We start from the raw sequence: 22,175 nt of genomic DNA, 5'->3' as shown, positions 1-22,175 counted from the left end.
TGGTGAAGCTGGATGCTCAGGCAAGGGGACAAGATGGACATGACTGGCTCAGAGGAAGAACTCCCCAGATTTTCCTAACTGTCCTCTTTGCCCTGGTCAGCTGAGAAGGCTTTCGCTACTCAGCAGATGAGTTGCCCTGGATTTAAGGAGTTAAAAGGGAGATGAAGAAGGGAGTAAAGATGGTTTGTGAGGAGAGGGAGCAATATCCTGAGCCACATGCCAAAATAACCTGCTTAGGCCATGATAGGGAGTAACTGCCTACACCACCTCCATACCCAAGAGTACTAAGTCCTGGTTGATAATTTTTATCATACCTATAAAGGAAAGTCATGGTGCACAAAATAAAATAGTAGGCAGGGTTGTGGATGCTGTAAATGCAGGAGAGGGATATGTAGGAGGGCAGTCAGGGTGGTGGGGGGGATATGGGGTTTGAAGGTGATGATGATGGGGGTTCTTTGGCCATTGCACTTCAGGGATGTGTATTTTGAGTGGGAATGAGAGGGAAGGAGGCAGATGCTTGGCTTTGTCCACTTGGTTTTGTTTATGACTATTCTGTGTATTGAGAAGTCTCACTTTTCCGTTTGGCCATAAGATGTGGATCAAACATGGCAACTTGGAGCCATGTGAATCCAAGTCTGAAGCAGTGCTGGGGATGAGCTTTATCCCATCTTTGAGACATCTTTGAGAACTGCTGCACAGCACATAAGCATTTAGAAAACTACTAATTAGGATGAGACAGTTTTACTAGCAGGACAGGAAAAGCTGAGCAGGAAGGCAGGTTGATTTTCACTTGGAATGAAGGCTCCCTTGACATCTTCTGCTCACCAGGAACAGGAAGGAGCTGAGGATGTTGAGGTCTGAACTCCACTCTGAGGCTGTCTCCAAACATTCAGTAGCGCAAGGGAAAGAATTTGTATAGCCTCCGGGGACATAAATTTTAAGGAGATTCCAAGTGGTACTGGGGGACAGTGCCTCAAAAAGGGCTACACAGAGGCCACTGTGAAGACATGGCTATTTTGAAGGTGCAGTACATTAGCCGTACCTGGCAGATCCCCTTTTCATTGCGTTCTCAACCTGGGTGTGTATGTGGGTTTTCTGGCTTGTGCCTCTCTGGGGAGAAGTGGAAGATACTTATTTCAGTAGTGTCTTGTGTGCATCATTTATATGCTGAACACACGCCATGTGCTTTCTACAGTATTTTTCAAGCAGGCACTGTCATTCTGGAGGCCGTCAGCAAGCAGCCTCTGGTTACAGAGCTCTGCAGGTACTGGAAAAGGTCTTACTGCCTACTTAATACAGAGCAGGGGCTTGGTCTCTTGCCACCACAAAGGCCACACTTATAAATCAACAGTAAGTGCTAGGAGTAAAGCAGAAGAAAACATCAGTGACTTGCAAACTGTTCCTTCTTTAGTCCCCAAAGTGTATTTTTTGCCCTTTGGGGTGAGGTGGGTGGATAGGGAGCTTTACCTCATTTGCTTTCTTGAAACCTCTTAGAAGTACAAGTGATGCGGCTGCATGATTTGTGTATGCATGCAGAAGAGGGCCATCTGAATTGTAAATAGCACCTGCTAAATTATTATTAAGTGAAAGCTGACGTGGGAGGAGTTCTCAGGAAAAAAAAAACCTCAAGTCTTTTAATAAAAGTCGTTCCAGATGTTTTAACATTATCCCCTGGCTGCATGCTACATACTTCAGCTCATGTCGATGCTATGGGGAGTTAACGTGAGTCGTATCAAGGACAGGGAAGGCCCCATTAAATCCAGTTACTGTCACTTGTGTGAGAGCTTTAAATGGCTGCACTAAAACTCATTATTAAAGAAAGGAACTATCAATTTTATTTAATGTATGGTGCCCAGCCTTGATTCTGCTCCCAGCCCAGAAACTTGCCATGCTCGGGGTGATATAAAACTTAGACCTGCACTCATCAGGATGAGCATTTAACTGTTGTAGAGTCCTGGCTGCATCCTGGCTGGCTAACTGAGGCTGTGGGGGCTGCCCTGCACCCCTGCCAAGGCAGGTGCCAAGCTCAGCCGGTATTGCCACTTGCCTTAGTCCAGCCAAAGCTTTTGCTGGTGTAGGTACGACTGCTGAACTGGGCTTCAGGTGAGCGGGAGTCCTTGGTGAGCAAAGCTGCTCGACCTGAGTATCCTTACCCCTTCTGCTCCTGGTGGAGAGCAGAAAGAGGAGGAGCCGGGTGCCAACCTTGGGCCCTTCCATGCAGAAAGCGGAAAGGTGAGTGCTAGGATCTTCCTGCAAGCAAAGGGAGGTGACATGAAAGGCACAGTCTTGCACAGGAGGTTTCTTGTCAGACCCGGGAGTGGGGGTTTAAGAGAACTTTTTCGAAGTGAAACATTACATTTTCCATCCCTCCATGACTTGTGGCCCCTCTTGTCTTTCCAAGACCCCAGGAGTGAGGATGCTGTCTGAGGGCATCCCCACTGTCTCTGAAGCGTCAGTGTCATTGGGCTTGGCTGGCATGGATCACCCCATTACTACTGGCATGTTGCCTCATGGACGCGGTAGCAAGCTGTTGTCAGCCTATGTAATCAAAAGGCTGAAGTTGTAAATCATATTACAGGCTGGAATGAGGAATTTGATCCCTGTAACAAACCATCCAACTTTTATTCACATTTATTACTATTTCTGCTATTGCCATGGAGCAAAGATCCTTTTTGAAAAAAAGAACATGCCACCAGCACAGTTTGATTGTGTCCTTAGGAAATTTAGGGTTGTGTTTTTCTTGCATTAACTGCACAGGCAAATTTGCAATAAAAATTACTTGGCTGCAGAAGCCTTTTTTCCCATCACTGAGCTGTCAATCAGCCTGTAATTTCTTAGTATCGGACTATGCTGAAGGACTCACTGAATTGTTCTCCCCTAAAACCTCAAATATGAGAAAATCATTTTGAATGGAAGGAAGATTTCATAGTTCTTTTTTTAGGGGAAAAAAATACCTCTCCTGTGATGGGAAATAACCTCTGAGGAGAGTGGAAGTGGCAGCAAGAGTCTGAAGTTCTCCCTTTATCCGCAAGAAAGCACTGCTTCCTCCACACCCTCTGTTTTTGGGGTACCAGTGTGGGTCAGTGATTTTATCCCCTATTCCTGTTCCCCTGCTGAGGCTGCCAGCAGTGTTTCAGAGACAGCAAGGGGCTGGTTGTTGATGTGGAAACCAGTCCCTAACAACAACTCATTTCACCAATGAGCACAGGCAGCCTTCTGACATTGACAGTGTTGAGTGACTGCTGACCTTGTTTTTAGCGTCAGCTGATGTCAACTGGAGTACTGCCAGTTTGCACCAGTTGAAAGTCTGTCCCTTAATGGTGGTGATTATCCTGATTTTTACAGTGGCACTGAGAAAGTTGCAGCTGCTGCACTTCACATCCTTGACTTTAATTTGGGGTGCCTCGGTCGTTTCGTGTTGTCTTTAGAGGAGTGTGTGAGAAGAACGTCTCGTCTTGTTCTGCGTCAGTCATTTTTTCCCTTTTTATTTTGTACGAAGAGAGATTGCTCAAGCACACCATGGAATGAAAGCCATAAAGCTATAAATTACACCTCTGCTAGGTCCACAATATGTTACCAATTACATCTGTTACATTATTCGCGTCCAGGGGGAAAACATACATCAAACCAACCCCACTCTCTCCAGGCAGGTTGGTACTGTACTAGAAGGAACACTGTGACTCCTCTTAATCAGTGGAAGAACAAACACAGTTTTGGCTCACTCACATACAATCCTTGTGTCCAGGATGACAAGTTGAGTAATACTGCTGCGGTTCTCCAAGCTCACCACATGCCACATGCTGCAGCATTCGTGGCAGCACTGCCCCGTGGAAAGGAGAGAGGAGAGCAAGCACTTAGAGGGGCAGGGAGCTGGAGGGGGTCTTAGTACCCAGTTGCAGGGACCTTGGAAATTGCTGCCAAGGAGGTTGAGAGGCGGAGGGGGGGGTGGAGTTAAAAGGAATGACAGCAAACAGCATCAGAAATCCCCTTAGAGCTAGGGAGCACATCTGCAGAGGGGAGCACACTGTGGTTTGCAGGGCTTCATTGTCAGAGCAGGGTCAGCGGGGTTTTGTGCGGCGTGTTCAAGCAGGGGTGAGGGTTGGTTTCCCCATGTGTCCCGATGGGGGTTTTCTTCTGCGTCTGCCTTGTCCTCATAAATGTGTCACTGTGGCAGGGATGAAGGTGGGAGTGTTGAAGCAAACTGGAGTGATTGCTTTGCTGGTTACTTCTTAGTAGCTATGTATGGTGGGTTTTGGCTTGCCACAGCACCCCTCTCCTGAGTAGGTCCTGGGCTTTGGGCAGCCGGGAATTAACTAGAAAATGGGCACTGGATGTGTTTAGGTCTGTTTGCTTCACCATGCTACTGAATTTTGTGAGTGTAGAGTAATCTTCATATTTTTCTATGTGAGTGTATAAGTTCATGCATGTGTGTGAGCCTATATGAGCTCCAGAAAATGGTCTGGAGGGGAGCTGAGTGTCAGATACTGTCAGTCCTCCAAGTGAAGAAGTCATCCATGTGCATTGCGGATTTTGTTGTGGTTTTGTTATTGAAGCATTTATTCAGCTTTTAACTTTTTAAAGTTGAAAACAAGTCAAGGTTATGTTTGTGCTTAATAATTCAGCAATGGTGCCAGCTCAGCATATTGTCTTTTCCTTCCCTAGTCATTCTGGTTTATTAAAAAGAAACACTGACGACAGATAGAAAGGTGAAGGAGGCTGTGCCTTTCTGCTCTAACTCCTGTCAGGTGCTCACTCCTTTCCTAGGAATCCCCATGGATTTGTGTTCTTCACAGTACCTTTGCTCTGGTGGTACTATCCCTACCCTGGGCAGGAAAAGCTGGCAGCAAGTAAGGACTTAGAAGTCCCCTTTTCTGTGGACAACATCTTTTTTTCTGAATAGACACATTTTCTGTGACAGTGGAATATTACTCAGAGTCCTTCAGTAAATCTGTCTCAGTGATACTGTATTTTCACCTCAGTTATGAAGTTTATGAGGTTGTTCTTTGATGTTTGTTTTTTTTTTAAATAAAGATTTAGAAGGTCATTAACTCTTCTGGAGCCAAAGAAGCTTGCATTAAAATAGGGTTTTGTCTTTTCTTTAAAAGTAAAGTTATATTAGGAGCTAATTCTGCCACGTGCTAATATGTATGTTGCTTCATTAACAATGCTGTTAATTTGCAGGGGATCAGTTTTCCAGTGATGGTGTTGTCACTGTGAATAAGAATAGATGAACACAATTTTATAAATATAGGAGAACTGAGAGCACGCAGTATAGCTCATGTTGTGTAACTCCTATCTCCACTGTCCCTGAGCACAGACCAGTATTGTGCACGATTCCCACACGCAGATTTGGCAAGCAATCTGAAACATCCTCTTCTTCTACCCTGGCTCCTCAACTTTATCTGTGCACCTCCATTTTGTCACAGTGTATCATCTCCTGGTCCCATCTTGGCTCTCTGCAGGCCTGAAGCTACACAGTGGTTTTATGGAAATAAATGGAGGGCTTAAGTCAGATCCACCAAAGTGCTTAATACAGGATGAGCCTGAGGATTTGAAATTTGGCTTCTGTAGTCAGAATACTTTACAGTATTTGACATGAGTTCTTCCAGAGAGCTAGATATATTCCTGGAGACAATGGGAATAGGAGTCTCTTTAGACAGAGGAGGTAAAAATAACATGTACATTCCTGTTATTAAAAATGAGAAGGGGGAGAGCAAGAGAGCAGAAATCTTGAATGTTGTTAGTATAGTTCAATCAGAGGTAGTGATTTATTTAGAGCATAGTATTTTATTTCTGTTGAATACATATTTCTGGAAGAATGTGATTTTTGCATGTGTGTGTCTGTGCTGTGTCTGAAGCCTGTGTCCCATTTCCCTTTCCTGCCACTGAGCAAATGAAAAAAGTTGGGGATGGCATCCTGACACTGTGGTTTCACTCTGATGTTGTATTGCAGGTATGGCCTCGCATGTGCAAGTTTTCTCTCCTCATACCCTTCAGTCAAGTGCCTTCTGTAGCGTGAAGAAACTGAAAGTGGAGCCGAGTTCAAACTGGGATATGACTGGGTACGGCACACACAGCAAAGTCTACAGCCAGAGCAAGAACGTGCAGTCCTCCCAAGCAGCCGCCGCAGCAGCCGTCAACGCCTCCCTCCAGATCCCCAATCCGAGCATCCCCTACGAACAGACCATCATCTTCCCAGCAAGCACGGGGCACATCGTGGTGACATCTGCCAACAGCACTTCTGGTGTGGTTGCAGTGTCTGGGCAAACACTGGGCGGGCCACACAACCTGATGCGTCGCAGCACTGTGAGCCTTCTGGACACCTACCAAAAATGTGGACTTAAGCGCAAGAGTGAGGAGATTGAGAACACAAGCAGCGTGCAGATTATTGAGGAGCATCCACCAATGATTCAGAACAATGCCAGTGGGGCCACTGTAGCCACCGCCACCACTTCCACAGCCACCTCCAAAAACAGTGGCTCCAACAGTGAAGGGGATTACCAGCTGGTGCAACATGAGGTGCTCTGTTCCATGACCAACACATATGAAGTGTTAGAGTTTCTTGGCCGTGGAACCTTCGGACAAGTAGTCAAATGCTGGAAACGTGGCACTAATGAGATTGTGGCTATCAAGATCCTAAAAAACCACCCTTCCTATGCCCGGCAAGGCCAGATTGAAGTGAGCATCCTGGCTCGGCTGAGCACGGAAAGTGCGGATGACTACAACTTTGTCCGTGCTTACGAGTGCTTCCAGCACAAGAATCACACATGCTTGGTCTTTGAAATGTTGGAGCAGAACCTCTATGATTTCCTAAAACAAAATAAATTCAGTCCCTTACCCCTTAAGTACATTCGACCAATTCTCCAGCAGGTGGCAACTGCCCTAATGAAGCTGAAAAGCCTGGGACTGATTCATGCTGATCTCAAACCAGAGAACATCATGTTGGTAGACCCATCCCGACAGCCATATAGGGTCAAGGTCATAGACTTTGGTTCAGCTAGCCATGTATCTAAAGCTGTGTGTTCTACCTACCTTCAATCCAGATATTACAGGTAAGAGACTGGGCTCATGTAACGTAACTAGAAGTATTTTACCTATGGGAATTTTGCTACATTCAGGTAAATGAATGAAAGTCATCCCTTAATCCTAAAGAAAGATGAGTCTTAGAATGGCTTGTTGGTGATAGGAAAAAATGGTGTCCTAACTCCTTGGAGTTTACTTGCACTGAAAACCATTGTAAATTTGTAAATAGTTAAAAAGTGTTGTAAAAATAGAGTTTTCCAGTTCCAGTTTAGAAAGCCTTTCCCCTCTCTTCTCTTTGGGAATGTTTCCAGATGAGAGCACGTCTCTGGAGAGTCCACATTTCTATTCCAAGTAAATGCGTGTAGGTTCTTGGTGTCAGTATTACTTTAACCTAAACAATCAATCCATATTTCAAATATGTCTTCCAGTCTTTACTCATATGTGAAAACAGGGATTTTACAAGAATGAGATTGACCCACAGGAAAACTGTGTGGATGCAGATGATGCTTTGTCAGGGAGTAGTTTTCACACAGGCTGTGCAGCTTGCTAGAGTCAATGGGAATATTCTGGCTGGCGCCTGTCAGCTCTCCTCCCAGCAAGCAGACAGCCTGGCCAGGCTGGAAACACCTATTGCCATGTGGGAAGCTGTTGGTAGAGCTGAATGAGTATTGTCAGTGATTTGGTGTTGGACTGAGGACTGGGTGTGGTCTGTTGATTCCCAGTCACAGTGCTTTGTTATGTGCTAGGATGGAGTTCTGACCTCTGTGAAGGCGTGCCTGACGGGAAACCTGTGAACCAGCTATATCCCTTTTCATTCTGTTGAACAGTTTTAGCAAAGCAGCCTCTTTTCATAACCCCTGGAAGGCCATCCTCCCCCTCCGTCTTGACTCCAAGACACAAAGTTTCTCCATAGATGTTTTCCTCAGCCCCTCACTTTGGTACCAGTCAGCTTGAGTCAACATCTCAAGGACTGAGAAAAGCAATTCTGCTACATCAGGCATGGAGGAAAATAGTGGGACGGGGGAAACAGAATTTATCTTTAGATAATAGCTGAATTTAGAAATGTTCAGACCATGTTTTTGTTGTTGCACTTCTGCGAAACAGGCGAAGAGGGAAAACGCGATCCTTCTTGATGACTGATTTAATGACAATCAGTCCTGGCAGCATCCACAGCTCATCAGATGGGTTACAGAAAAGCAGGGTAGTTGCTCTGTTTGTAAATAGGAAAGAAATCTGTCATACATGGGTAGGGCAGGGGACAAAAAGCCAACATGAGTTAATAACAGACCCTTTTCCTACTTTAAACTTCAGGGTGGCAAAGCCTACCTGAACTCTGAGCTGAGAAAGAGTTAATTTTCACAGGAACAGGAACTTTGACAGTGTAGCACTGCAGCAGCTGATTTTTATCTGCTTGTCCTTTGCTCTGAAGGAGGCCAGGAAAAAATCCCCAACCCTAGTTTATACCTCAGAAGAGGCTTATTAAATGAAATATTCTACCTGATGACAGTCTCATCCTCCAGGAGAGACATGTTTCTGTGGTAAATATGCAAAAGCTTTTAGGATTGCAATTACCTGGCAGACTAGAAATAAAAATAAAAAAAAAGATAATACAGGCATTTTGTTGTTGAGTTATCTGTGATTCTGCATTAGCAGCCTAGGTCCCTAGCTGAAAGACAGAAGGGGCAGCCAAAATGAAATATGTGACAGAAAGCAGAAATGAAAGAGAAAAATGGTTCATTCTCAGCGACAAACAAGGAATATTTTTGTGTCAGTCTCTGGGGAGGAAAAGGCTTGATAAAATTTGCTTTTTATATTTTAAATGTTATTCCTGCCCAGTCTGAAGTTACAACTTGATAGATAATAAGTTCTATCTGTCTAATTCCTCCCTTGTTTTCCATGCCTGAATTGGTGAGAGGAGGGAAAAAGGGCAGCAGCTCACCAGGAAAAAAAAAAAAAAGAAAAATCTTGTTGGGTTGAATTACATCAGCAGGGGGCTGCTGATTAAGCTAAATTCAAGTCATGAGGAAAATTTATATTCTTCATTTTCTGATAGGGAAAAATACAGCACAGAGTGAAGACCCCTTCCACTCCAAAGAGAAGGAACTTTCATGCTAGGGGAAACACTGGGCTTTATAAAGATTTCATGTGTCTTCCATTTAATTTACACTTGTTCTGCTTGCTAGAGTATGAAAGACAAGGGGATGACTTCAAGAAATGGCACATTTAAGCTGAATGTGAAGGAAAAGCTTCCTCAGAGTAGTAAAACCTCTCAGACTCTAAGCAGTCGTGCCAAAGAAGTGACAGAAGCCCTGTGCCTCATGCATTTAAGGAAAGATGAGGCAGAGCACTGGGGAATATAATGTAGAGTTTGAATCTCAACTGGAGTTTTTTTATTATGGACTTTTGGGAGCAAATTCCTAAGTCGTCCCCATATTTTATTAACAATTTGCTTTTTCTTTTCTGTATCACTACTTTTGAGACTGTGATGGCTAAATCCTTTCAAGGGTTGAAAGGTGTTTGGGATCCTGCTCATTTTCAGGGTAATATAAGGCCTTTCCTCTTCTCCCAGAGGTGGGAGACAAAAGTATCTTTAAACAATGTTCTTTCTTGACCTGAATCTGCATAAACTAAGAGAAGCACCATGGCTGCTTGCAGACTTTATGTGAGTGATTTGCCATTGCTGCCACGTAACATGCTCTGAAGATGAACCAGATCCTTCAGCCCATTTCTTGTGGGAGGGATGGATTGGAACTTGGTATTGCGCTGCTGGTGCTGCTCGGGGGCCCTCGCTCGGTGCACCAAACTCAGCAATGTTTCTGTCCCACTAGAGATATTTCTAAGCAAGTGCTCTCTGGAAGAATGGTGGTGGCATTAAGGTGGCAGAGTGGTATGGAAAGTACCAAAAATGACATCAAAATGTCTTCAGTCTAACAGAATTTAGCTCCCAACCCTCAGAGGATATAGCCAGCTCCAGGCTAGATCTGGTGCCATAATTGATACTCTGGAGATCTTTCACTCTTGCTTCTGGGCCCATAGAGGGGCCCAAGGCAAAGCATAACATGATAGCCTAAGGTGGGCCTTGCAGGAACTCCCTCACTGCCAAGAATCCCTCTCTGGGAGGGCAGTGCCATCATGTCACCAGTGCAGCCTCAGGCCTCTGGTGAAGGGAATAAGCCCCAGCAGGGTCACACCATGGGCCCTGCCCTGACGTGACAAAGAACATTACAGCTGCAGTCTGTGGTCATCTGAATGGGTGGTGCTGTGAAGAGGATAATCCTCCTTCTGCCCACCCATCTTCAGCCTCTGGTGCAAAACTCGCTGTGGTGCAGTGTTTCTCATGTGGCATCCTTAGCCAGTGCCTGTAGGACCTGACTGGTGGCTATCCAAATGTCCCTTGCTTGGAACAGGGGTCCCAGCCTTCCCCTCGGTCACCATAGTCTTTCGTCTTGTCCCTTATCACCAGCTGCATCAGCCTGGGCCTGATCATTGACCCTTCATGGGGGTACATGGTGATGCAGCCATGGTCTGGAGGTGCCTGTGTAGGAACTGAAGCTGCCCATGGGAGGCTGCTCTGCCCAGCTCGCAGGGCAGGAGCAGGGCTCTGCAACTGGCAGTTTAACCAGACAATTTCTTAAGCTATAAATGAAACCCTGTTCACAGAGCAACCGATCAAAAATCTACGACAGCTGCTGCGTCACAGGGTATCTTCCTGGGATTTTATTTTTTTCTTTTCTTTTTCATGCTGCAGTTTGAAGGGGAGATCACTGAGGTAGTCTCTATGATCTCCATTTTGCAGAGAGTCAGAGAGATGAATGACCAGAGAGATCCCTTCTGGGTTGATAAGCTATGTATGGACAGCTTCCTGGGAAAACCCATATCCTGAGAAATACAGGGCTCAGGCTGCAACAGATGTCCCCTTTGATAGAGCCCCTATTCATGTACCCAGGTGGAAGAGGGGGTACTACCCTCTGGGAGATGGGAGTGGTTGGGGTGGCGGGGAGATCTGTGGTCCTCCCTTGCTGGAACCAGAGTGGATTTCTATCATGGGGTGGCAGCGCCAGGATGCTCGGAACAGTTGGGCTGCTCGTGGGGGCACTATCACTATGTTACTTTGCCCTCTTGGCTTTTCTTTGCTGTTCAGCTGAAACAGCTGCTGTGTTGGCACCTCAGGGATGATAACGTTCCGCTAATTAATGGCGTAATCACCTTACGAGATTTAAGTCTTTTAGAATTTGCAAAATATTGCAAATATAAAATAGTGGCTGTCACCTCTCCACTATTAGTGGATAAATGTAGGTTAGGTTCCTTGTTTTCAAAAGGCTTTGGTATGTGGCGTGTCTGGCTCGAGTTGGGATGTCTGCTTTGTAGGTAAGTGGCCTTTGATGAAATGTTTGGATAACAGAGAATGAAGCCGAGTATCAGTTTGAAGAGGTGTTTATCAGTCTAGTTTCAGACTCTGCAAGAAAATATGCAGGCATAAAAGCTACGTGCATGTTGTCAAACGCCCATACAGAGTGAGTAGTGAGGCTGTGTGCAGGTGTGGTTTTTAACTGGCTGTACATGCTTAGCTGGGTGAGTGCAGTTCCTGAGGGTGCAGGGGGCTAAACTGGGTCCATCTTGTCACGCATGGACATTGTACCATGACATGTATCAGTCCTCTAGCTGTGCTGACAGGGAGCCAAAGCAGGATAGATTCTTGAGCAGAGTCACAACCTCTTCCCCATCATGTGACTCACAGTATGTGTCATTCTGGCCAAAACTGCCCTTTAAATGAGGCAGTAATAATGGCACAGGGATAGGCTATGCTTATTTGTTTACTCAGTGAATTGACATCTGTTAAGTCCTTGTATAACAGTGTTAGTGCACTTATATTTCGAAATCTTCTGCCATTCTGGACTTGCAAAAACATCTCTATCTCAGACTTGACTGCATTTGCAGCCGTGGGAGTTTCATTGCTCTGCCAGTCTGTTTCAGTCCTACCTGCAACATTCACTGCTTTACTGACTCTGCCTCTCCAAGGTAAAGAGCAGGATAGCTAGATGGTTTGAGGAGGAAAGTTCCTTCTGGGGACTGGAGTGAAACCACAGAGTTCATTGCTGAAGTCTAAGCTTGGTTTCACTTAGTGATGATCATGTCTAGTAGGACTGCAGGTTTGCAAAACTGGCAATACGTTGCAGAAGACTTTGTGGAGGAAAGCACACTTCAAGCTATACTATTTTAAGCAGTTGTTCGTTTCTTTCCAAAGGACAGTTGGAGTTTGGAGTTGGTTTTTTCAGAACCAACATTCAGTAGGATTTTTTTTTTTTCCGAACCAACACCAGGATTAATTTAATCTCAGTTTCATTGTACCCTGACCACCAAGTCTTGGAAGGCAACAGACATTTAGCTGAAAGCTTTTGGCTTTGTCCCATCTTTGTGATAGTCAGGCCAGGTTGGGTTTTGGTTTTGCAAAACTCAAGCAAAGGTAGTTCTTTGCCAAGTTCCTTTGTGTATAAATCACCTCCGAGCAGGGATGGTAAACCAGCATTATGTTTGCAGTGCATCCAACAGAAGATTCACACTGTATATTCCAAAGTAACTCCCTATCTGCAGTCTAATTTAAAACAAAAAAACCTGTATTTCAGCCTAAACAATCTCCTCAAACTAGACTCTCCCTAGTGTTTTCTCTGTTTAAACCTTCTTACCATTTCCCTAGGTGTTTTTTATTTTTCTCTGAGCAGACACTCCAGCTCCTCCTTTATCTTGTCAAAGCTAGTGGTCTGCCCCTTTCCCTGTGACGCCATAGCATCTCCCTGTCCAGCTCCAGCTCCAAGAGGAGCCCTGCATCCCTGTGTAGAGTCAGAAAGGCTGTCTGTCGCAGGAGGGCTTTGTTTATTTATTAACTAAGTGTATAAGATATGGTCAGTTATGTGCTTCCAGGCACAAGAATATTTGTAACAGAGGTGTTTTCAAGGAACCTGACAGGGAACCTTTCCCCAGTGAAGAAAGGTCTTCAATAGGCAAAGGAAGGGAGAAGTCTCGTGCTGTCTCCTTTTGCTTCATCTGTGTCTCAGAAGTGGAAAATCAAATATCTCAACTGAATGCTGAGCCAATGTGTTCAGTCCCCTCTCCTCTCTGAAAACAGCTCCTATATGGCAAAGATGGGGCACTGACATAATTACTGACAGTAATTATTCCTTCTGCAGATCTCAGTTTTGTCTTGGTGCCTGGAAAGGAAGGAACTTGTGTGCCCACCGGCAGGGACCAATCCATTAAGGGTGTTGTGGATCAGAGATGAGTATGTGAAAGGCAGCCAGAGGCAGGTACCAGGGTCAGAAGCACTGTTTTTTCATCAGCTGCTGCCACCCCACAGGTGAGGGACTCTGGTTCTGGTGCAAAAGAGCAAACAAAAGATGGGGGAAAATTTTACTTCTGAAAAAAGAGCATTTTCCAAAGGCTGCTGCAGCTTTTAAGGACATCAGTGATCCCCCATTCACTCTCAGTGATGGTACCCACAGCTCAGGCAGTGCTGTGTGGACAGGGAACAGGAGTAGGAGCAGAGCTGAAGTGACATGGCTGCTGCTGAGGGCTCAGTGGTCAACCACAGCTTTGACACAAGTGTCCTGCCCGAACTGGGGTAGCTCACCTCACCCTTCTCAACATCAGCTCAAGAGGAACGTGGTTCTGGAGAACTGTGCTCCCCTTCCCCTCCACCCTCTACTCCATAACATTTCCACTTAAGCATCCCTTCCCTCTGTGTGCATTCACACCACCCGGTGCCATGTAGTCCCCTGCCTGGGGCTGACCTCCCCAAATGCAACACTTTATGGTTTGGAACAAATAACACTCCAAAAGGGGCTGAGCTGGAGTTCCCACATGCTTATTTTGAGGGCTCGCAGAAAGGAAGCAGTGCGCAAATACACTTGTTACCAGTCCATGTACTACCACCTGAAGTCATCTGGGAACTCCTGATGAAAACATCACAAACCTTTTTCTTTTAAACCTAGCAATGAATCCTAAACTAATCCCTACTTTCTTACTGCCAGACTAGTTTCAATAAAACCGGGAGGATCAGGGAGTGGCTTGGAAGTCACAGTCTCCCCTCTTGTAGGTTGGCCACAGGTGTTCTTGAGTTTACTTTTTTTTTGTTGTTCTTTTTTTCTTTTTCTCCTACTACTATTTCTCTCACATCATCACCAAAACAAGCCTGTCTCAGGACTTCCTGCTGTCTATTTTTCTTCTCTCCAGCTTTGTAAGCACAGTAAGTCCTTTTAAGGCTGCAGCCTGGTGAAATGATGTGAAAAATCACTCTTGTATTTACTGTACCAGGGCAAGTCTGAAACAGCTACAAATGGCTAGCTTTACCTACGAGAAATAAAAACGCTCCTATTCCAGCTGTTGGCTGTAGAGCTTCAGACTCCATCTCTGTAGTACATAAAAGACCTACTGTGTTTTGGTAAAGATACCTGTGCCCAGATCTGGGGCTAGGGCATAACCAGGCTCATTACAGTGACAAGCAGTTGCTTCTGCAGTGACATTTGTGAGTGACGGTACAATTGGCAGGGCTACAGCAAGAGCCAACTGCAGTCAGAGTCCGCTGTTCGCATGTGTGTGAAAGGCATAAAGTTTGGTCTCTGCTCCTAGTTGCTTACTTCTGTGGTTTTGTGTTTGGTCTTCTTTCTCTCCTCCCACTCAAGTCACTTCCTCACCAAGTGCAAAGGAAACAGAGCAGGGAGAGGGTGCTCTTTTTTTTCAGCTCCAATGACAGAACAGCAGCAGCAGCTCATAGGAACAGCGGTGTGATGACCCACAGGTGTTACTCGAGCAATAGGTGGCCAGTGAAGGCAAAAGCACTGTGGTCACACACACTGGTATCATTTTCTGTGTCTTCCTACACTTATTTCAATGCATGTTTGAGTCAGGGCAGTAGCTGGCCAAAGGCAGTGGTGTCTGCTGAGAAGCAAATGAGGTAAGGGGCTGTTGGCATGAGATCGGTGCTCCAAGTGTGAAAATAAGAAGAATTATGAGTAGTGAAATTCATCATCCGCACTTGTGAGTGTGAAAAAGCATTAGCAACAGTTTGCACAGGATTTCAGGGATACTTTGCTCAAGTACCACGTATTTAAATCCTATCAGGTTTTTACCTCCCTCTGTACATTTGCTCACTGCAGGCAAGATGTAAATGTAGCATGGAGGAAGCTTACTGGGTATGTCTGTGCATTCATTAGGTTCACGAGTTTTAGGGCCCAGCACAGTGGTACTGGAAAGCTGTCTTACACTGAAGAGCATTTTCTGATTGGAAAGTGTTACTGCTCTGGTGCTTATTAGCAATGAGGTTAGAAAAATGACTGACGTTGGTTTATAAATGAATGAGTCATTACCAGAAGAGAGAAATTACCTGAAGATGCTACAGTTAGTAGGGGGTTACACATTCCCCAGCTTCAGACCCCTGAATGACGTGATTTCAGTCCCCAGTTTAGATTTTCTCAAGCCATTTGCTGCACTGATGCTTCAAATTAGCCTAAGCTAATGTAAAGGCACCTTGTTCTCAGGTGGGAGCTCAGTAGCTACCTCCTTCTCCAGGTCATACTGGGGAAAAGGAGGAACTCTCAAGCAGCTGAGAGCGGTTATCTTGCTTGAAAAACACTAATCTTGTGGCCTGACTTAAGCTGAGTTAGAGCCACAGCTGTTACCTGTTTAAGGAGGAAGGTCAAGGAAACGTCCTTTGCCTTATAGGCTAGGTCATACAATAGTTGTTCTGTGGTGCTTTATAAGGATAAAAAGAATGCAGAAGAGAGGCATCCATATATATATCCATATATATAACTAACAGTTCTGAGAGGAAGTGGCTCTAGGAACTGAGAGAGGGGCAGGGCAGAGGAGGAATCCTCTTACAGGCCATGGCTACCTGGAAGTTACTGTTTCGCATATAAGGAAAAGTGTGGGAGGAAAGAAGATGAGGTTTCACTCTACTTGCTATTTGGAAACTTCTAGACCAGAGATAGCTGATTTCCAAAGAGGACAGTGCCCCTCTCCTGTGATGGGCTGGCAGGTAATCTGTGAGACCCTGAGTGGCAGCTTGAGCTCTTATTTTCTGCTTGTTGAAGGACAGAAGTAATTGCAGACATTGTTTTAATTTTACAGACATGAGTCATTCTGTGCTGACAATTTTTGCCTTTACTTTGCCTTTATTTTGCTGTGACTGCATGGTATCAGTGCTTGGGTGCATGTCCAGGTTCTGTCCCCTCTGTCCCTGCTTCTGCTAGTTTGCATTAACTGGGGAGTAGCAGATTTCTACACACTACCAAACCTACTGTTTCTCTCTAAAGGCCGCTGCTAAGGGACAGAGGCAGGGTAGATATGGGGGAATTGGCCTGATAAGACATGAAAAGTGCCAAAAGTTTTATGGACAGTTTTCAGATAACTCTGGTGACTGGCACAGCTTCTGAGCCCAGGGAGGTCATCAGCTGAAACGTCTAGAGGAGAAGGAGAATTGTGTGTTCCAGCACCTGATGGTCATGCTCACATTGAGGCAGGCAAGGAGAAGTTAGCAATGTCTCAGTTAACTTGACATCAGGAGGAGCAGTACTGTAATGAGTTGTGGTTTAGCTGCAGATAGTATGATTGGATTGCTTGTGGTAATACTGCTGAGCAACACAATGTTTTCTCCCTGTACTCTCCACTCTCTAGACTATAGGTGTCTGTCACTGTTTACCTTGCACTGTTCTCCTTGGATGCTGTGTTTGCTGGAGCAGGGCTTTGTTTACACCACCTAGTGCACAAGGATTTTTGTGGCTGAGGCCTTTAAACAAAAGGGTAATAGAGAGTATAATGGTGCATATGACCACAAGGGATAGCACGCATGTTAATGTGACAGCTGGCATACAGAAGGAAAGCTGATGGCCTTTTTTGGATCCACCATGGTAAGAATTTGTTATTTCAACCAGTTGCTTCTATGCAGAGCTTTGCACTCAAAGTCTAGGGTACTGGGGTGGAAGGAACATCTGATGAGTTAAGAGAAGTTTCAGAATATTTAGTGTAAGAGTGTTTTACTTGCCCATGGGAGACTGCAAAGAGAGAAAAGTCATCCAGGAGGAAAATGGAATATTTCTTTGATGATCACAACAGTGTTAAGAGGGACAGATGAAATCTAAAATGTAAACAGGTTCAGCTGAGGCTAGCTGAATTTGCTGGTTACTGTGCTAAAAAGTTAATGATGAAATATTGCCAATTGATTTCAGTAGGTAAAAGGAAGTAGTGGTGAAGGCCTATATAAAAAATAAAAGCTTACCTAAGTGATCTCATCCGCATAGCTGTCAAAAATACAGCTCTTGCCATTGTTAGGCACTTAAATTAGTGGACTGGATTCTGGAGGGCTCCATGAGCACAAGCAAAAGCAGAAGGTAGTCATATTACTGTTTCTGGAAATGCTTTTCTGGAGGCTCATTTGATAATCTATCTCCTCTTGGCAGGTGCATGAGGGACCAGGGAGGAGAAAGGTAGTATGGGCTGGATTTTACTTAGCAGTGCCAATATGCATACAGAGATGTGGTGGCTTCATATGTATTCCTTTGTGAGGTCAGAATGCAGCTTGATGCGTAAGATACATAATGAGCAATAGAAAGAAAAGCATGTTAACTGGCTTGGAAGATAACATTCTGTCTTTTGAATGTATTCTTGTTATTGTCACCGATGTTACTTTTGGCAAAAAAAATTACGTTGAAATTATTCCTTTTTTCTCTATTGTTTAGCTCTTGTTCTCAGCTTTGTTATGGCCACAAAGAGAGGATAAAAATGGACTGGCACAAAGTTGGGTTTCCTGTATCATTTAGAGTTATGTTTTCAGCCCTTAGCACTTCAGTAGGGTCTGTTCTTCATTTTGAAAATAGCAATAAAAGAGCAGAGAACATAAGAAAACACAATTCTGCCTTTTTTTTTTCTAATGAAATTGTCAGTGCTAGCCTGAACTCTGCCTCTGATCTGTATGAAGTCTCTAAACTGTGCAGTTAGAAGAAAGCAGAGACAAAAGGAGAGATAAAATATCCATGTGCCTGGCTACTTTAGAAGGTAGTAACAAGCTCTTGAAGTCTTGCTTGTTTTTAATCTGTATGTTTATGTCTACATAAATCCTTTGGGAATAAAATTTAAACATTTACACTGGATTTAGAGAATTACCTTCCAACCTCAGTACCTATGATCTAGCAAGAGTAACTAAGATTAAACTTATGTGAATGACCCTCTTGGCTTTCAGAGTCATGGGTAATGTTAAAGCCTGTGTTGAATTGCTGCTCTAATATGAGGAATGGTGGTAATGGGTATGAGTCGTTATGGTGTGTTTGCTGTTCGTGTGTGGTTGTTGGAAGCATTGGGCATGCATGGGGAGATAGCTCATGTCTTAGAAGAAGGATCCATCTACAGTGTTTGGCAGCTGAGTGTCAAGACACAATTAACAGAACTCCTGTCACTTTGGGGAGCTGTTGAGTGGAGCTTGAACAAGCCCAAGCCTTCAGCTGCCTCATCAGAGAAGTGAAGAATTGCCAGCCACTTCTTTCCAGCAGCTCGAGAAGTGCAGCAGTGTCTGTTCCATGTTGAGTTGGAAGGATTTTTCCTAGCACCTTGGTGCCCATCTCAGGCTCTGAAGGGCAGCCAAAGTAGAAGCTGGGGAGAAAAGAAGCAGGAGTAAACCCAGGGTATGAGAGATTGGTTCAGATGAAAAATGAGGATGGTAAAGGTCAGAGTTGCTCTAGACAATAGATGATACAACCACATAGACCACTCCTTGCAGCTCAGTTCTGTGGTTTGGTCTTACATGGGATTTGAAGAAACTCATTTCCAGTTCAAGGTCTGTGCTTTTGAGCAACCCTGAAGCTCTAGCTCTTAGACACACTCACAGCTTTTACCTCAGCCTGGGGCAACAGGATCTGATTACTGCCCACACGATGACATTTGAAGTCACGTAAGAATCTTATGTGCAGAATATAACTCTAGTCATTGCTTTTGTAAGGGGGCTGTCACAGCATCCCAGTGACAGAGGAGAAAAAAGGGGAAAGTGCTTGGTTTTTGGCAGAAAATGTCCCTGACTTGCTGTATTACACAGGTCAAATTTCATGACAGGTGAGGGCTGGGGGAGTGGGGATGATTGCAAACTTTGACTGAAATTTTCAGAGTCATTGGTATTATGTTCAAGTATCTTGTGAAATGACCACTTCCATTATATTTCCTCCATGCTTTTGCCTTTCGAGAGATCCACATTGTTGCACCTTTCCCTTGGACACCAGGAAGAGTGCGTTTGGTTGCTACTGTGTTGCCTTGCGTAGAGTTTTGGAGCTGTGCCAAACTATAGTATTTGCTGCTGTCACCGTTTTCAGCAGCAGCGTGGCCGGGCACTGAGCAGGTTTCTTCACAATGCTTTGAAACATCTGCCGTGCTCTGATCGTACGTACTCATGAGCCAGGGTTTCTGCACAGCGGTCGGAGAGCTGGCAGGTAGCTGGCCTTGGCAGCAGACCCTGCAGCAGCCAGAGGACTGAGACACTGCAGGAACCCTGGTAAGAATGGGCAGGAGGCTGCTTTGGCTATAGTCAGAGCTTGCTTTGCTTGAAGCTGGCACAAGACTTTCCAACGAGGCCCTGAATGACCAAGAGCTTAGAGGCTTTCTTATCTGTGGAGAGTGACACAGGCTGGTGGCAGCCCATAAGTAATAAAGATATTAACCCTCCTTAAGCAACAAGGGGATATCTGACAACGTTACCAAGTAGTTGCTCAACAACAAGGCATGTTACAACTAACCAGCTGGGACCAATTACGAAAGCCTCACTAATGCTAGAATTGCCTGTGTGCATTGTTGGGCTGAGGTTGAACAGATGAATGACTGCTCTGCCACACGTGGGCAGGCTCGTGGTTGGGCAGTGTGCGGGGTGGAGCTGAAGCGCAGCCACCACATCGAGCGTGGGGTGTCTGTGCTCTGGGATGTGTTTGCTGGGCATTGACGAGCCATGGTGCCTAACACCTGTATCTGCCCAACCTTCTGTAGCTTGTGCTCCCAGATGCAGGATGAGGAAGCACCCCCAGGACTGCAGCAACATCTCCCTCCCCATCCGCAGCTTCTCCCACCCTCTTGCTGCTGCGGCAGCACCGATTTATGCCCAGTACCTACTTAACTGCTTGCTACGGTTAGAAAAAGAGGGGGGAGGGAAGTGGAGGCTCCTACTTATGGCTGCCTCATGAATTTTTAGTCACTACATGAAGATTTCAAGAGTGTGCAAATAAAACATAAAATGAAGCGAAAGACTAAGTGGCACTGCACAAAAGGAGGGGGGGAAAAAAACCAAAACACTGAATCATTGTCCAAAAGGTGCAGCCATTAGAGAATAATAATAGTTTTTGTGTGCAGTGCAGCTGGGGCCACAGTTGCAGAAGGAAGGTCCTCAGTGACCTGTGTGATGTCTCTGTTTGTTTAATGTGCTAAAACAAAGAACTGAAAAGCAGACAGGGCCCTTGCAGATACTCACAGGGCTTCTCTCTCAGTTCCTGCGTCTGTGCCCTCTTTTGCTGCGTGCGTGTGTCTTCATGCTCCAAATGCAACTAATCACAGCTACATACTCTTGGATGCCTTCTGTTGTCACTGTTCCCGGGCACTCCCTTGTTATTGACTCACTATTTTTGTAATTTAGAAACTACAGCAAATAATATAAACTCAAACCGTTACTATTTTGTTGTCTGTTTTTTGAATTCTCTGTCCTTCGGAATAAGCGCAGGGTAATGACATTATCCCACCCCTCCACCCTGACCTCAGTCTTTTTCTATCCATTTAGCAAATGCTGCAGCTTGCTCTGTTTTAATGGGTGGGAATCAATGTGGCTTTTTAAAATTGGATTCTCTCTGCCTTCACAAACAAAATCAATGGTGTTATTGAGCATGTGCAGGTCTGTGTGAACGGGAGCGAGCCAGCAGGGTTTGCCACCTCAGCGAGGCAGGGGCAAAGCCTGTAGCTCACACGGGGAGGATCACCCTTTATTTCTCTGTCATTTTGGTAAAGGACAAGTAGTTGGTACTGTTCAGAAAGCAGACCATAGGGAGCAGTTTTCACCAGGTAATTAGATTTTTAAAGTGGTCAGTGTGAGGCAGTAAAAATGGGCTAAAACCAGACCATTTTGAGTGCCCGTAGGAGGTTTGAAAATCCCAGTAAAATGAGGTGTAATCCAAACCATGCTTTATTTCAGTATGACTTTACAATTGGATTTGCCACATTTTTTGGGGTTCTGAGCCCTTTGCTCTCAGAAGGGAGTTTCAGCAAAGATGGGGTTTGGCTTCATTCAGACGAAGCATTTATATGCAAACAAACGGAATGGGGAATTTATGTATCCATGTTTATCTTTTGTGGCAGATTGAGTTTACTGATATCGAGCTCCCATGGGAAAACTGACTGGCAGAATTGGTCATGGTCTTGGGATATGGAGGGAAGGGCAGATTCCAGAAGGATGGTATTGTTTCGGGGGTTTTTTATTTATTACTTCTTCAGGGCTGATCTTCAGATTTAACCTTTTCAGAATTTCATTGCGTGGTGTGGAAGGAATGGATTCTTCCAGCATATTCTCTTGGAGACATGTGTCATCCATAAGTTCACGAGGCTGTGGTAGATAATTGTGGGACTGTATGAAATGGTAACATGGAGGATATTTTCAATTAAAACTTAGCTGTGGAGGGTGTGTCACAGTCCATGACAGGCCTTGTATCTAGTTAAAGAGCTGCCTTGGTGGGACAAAAAAAGAGGTTCAAAATTCATTCCTTTCTGAGTCTTGCCCTCACCATGCAAAACACACCAAACAGTGTGTATATTTGTCTTCCAGGAGTTAGAGGGATACTACCAACTCTGTTAGATAGGACACCAGCAGTCTTCTAGCTGCAGCCAGTTTCAGACACCACTGATATGGGTTGGGTTCAAGCTGATGACTTTAGTTGTATGTGAAAGACTCCAGAACATTTTATCAACCTGCAGGGCCATTCAGTCATCTCACATAAATGCACATGCCAGCGCTTGTTTTGAACACAGCTTTGTTAGGAGCACAGCGAGCTCAGTGTTTTGAGTGAGAGCAGAAATTTCTGGCTGTACAACAGAATGGGTTTTCTAATGCTCCTGGCAACTGAGAAGCTCTGGGTCTTGGGAAGGAAGGA

At 45.0% G+C, this 22,175-nt stretch overlaps 1 protein-coding gene across 2 annotated transcripts in view; it reads left to right on the top strand.

The window, feature by feature from the left end:
- Nucleotides 1–22,175, top strand: part of HIPK2 (homeodomain interacting protein kinase 2) — a 123,542-nt gene that overhangs the window by 31,534 nt on the left and 69,833 nt on the right. For both annotated transcript variants that reach the window (XM_027660778.1, XM_027660788.1), the window contains exon 2: nt 5,954–7,052. In XM_027660778.1, coding sequence (XP_027516579.1) covers nt 5,956–7,052 — 1,097 coding nt within the window. In that variant the 5' untranslated portion in view covers nt 5,954–5,955. The remainder of the gene's footprint in view (nt 1–5,953; nt 7,053–22,175) is intronic.

This window comes from Corapipo altera, unplaced genomic scaffold, assembly GCF_003945725.1.
Source record: "Corapipo altera isolate COAL_440 unplaced genomic scaffold, ASM394572v1 1, whole genome shotgun sequence".
Classification (NCBI taxonomy): domain Eukaryota; kingdom Metazoa; phylum Chordata; class Aves; order Passeriformes; family Pipridae; genus Corapipo; species Corapipo altera.
The sequence above is the reverse complement of the archived record's forward strand: the minus strand, read 5'-3'. Positions and strand labels throughout refer to the sequence as shown.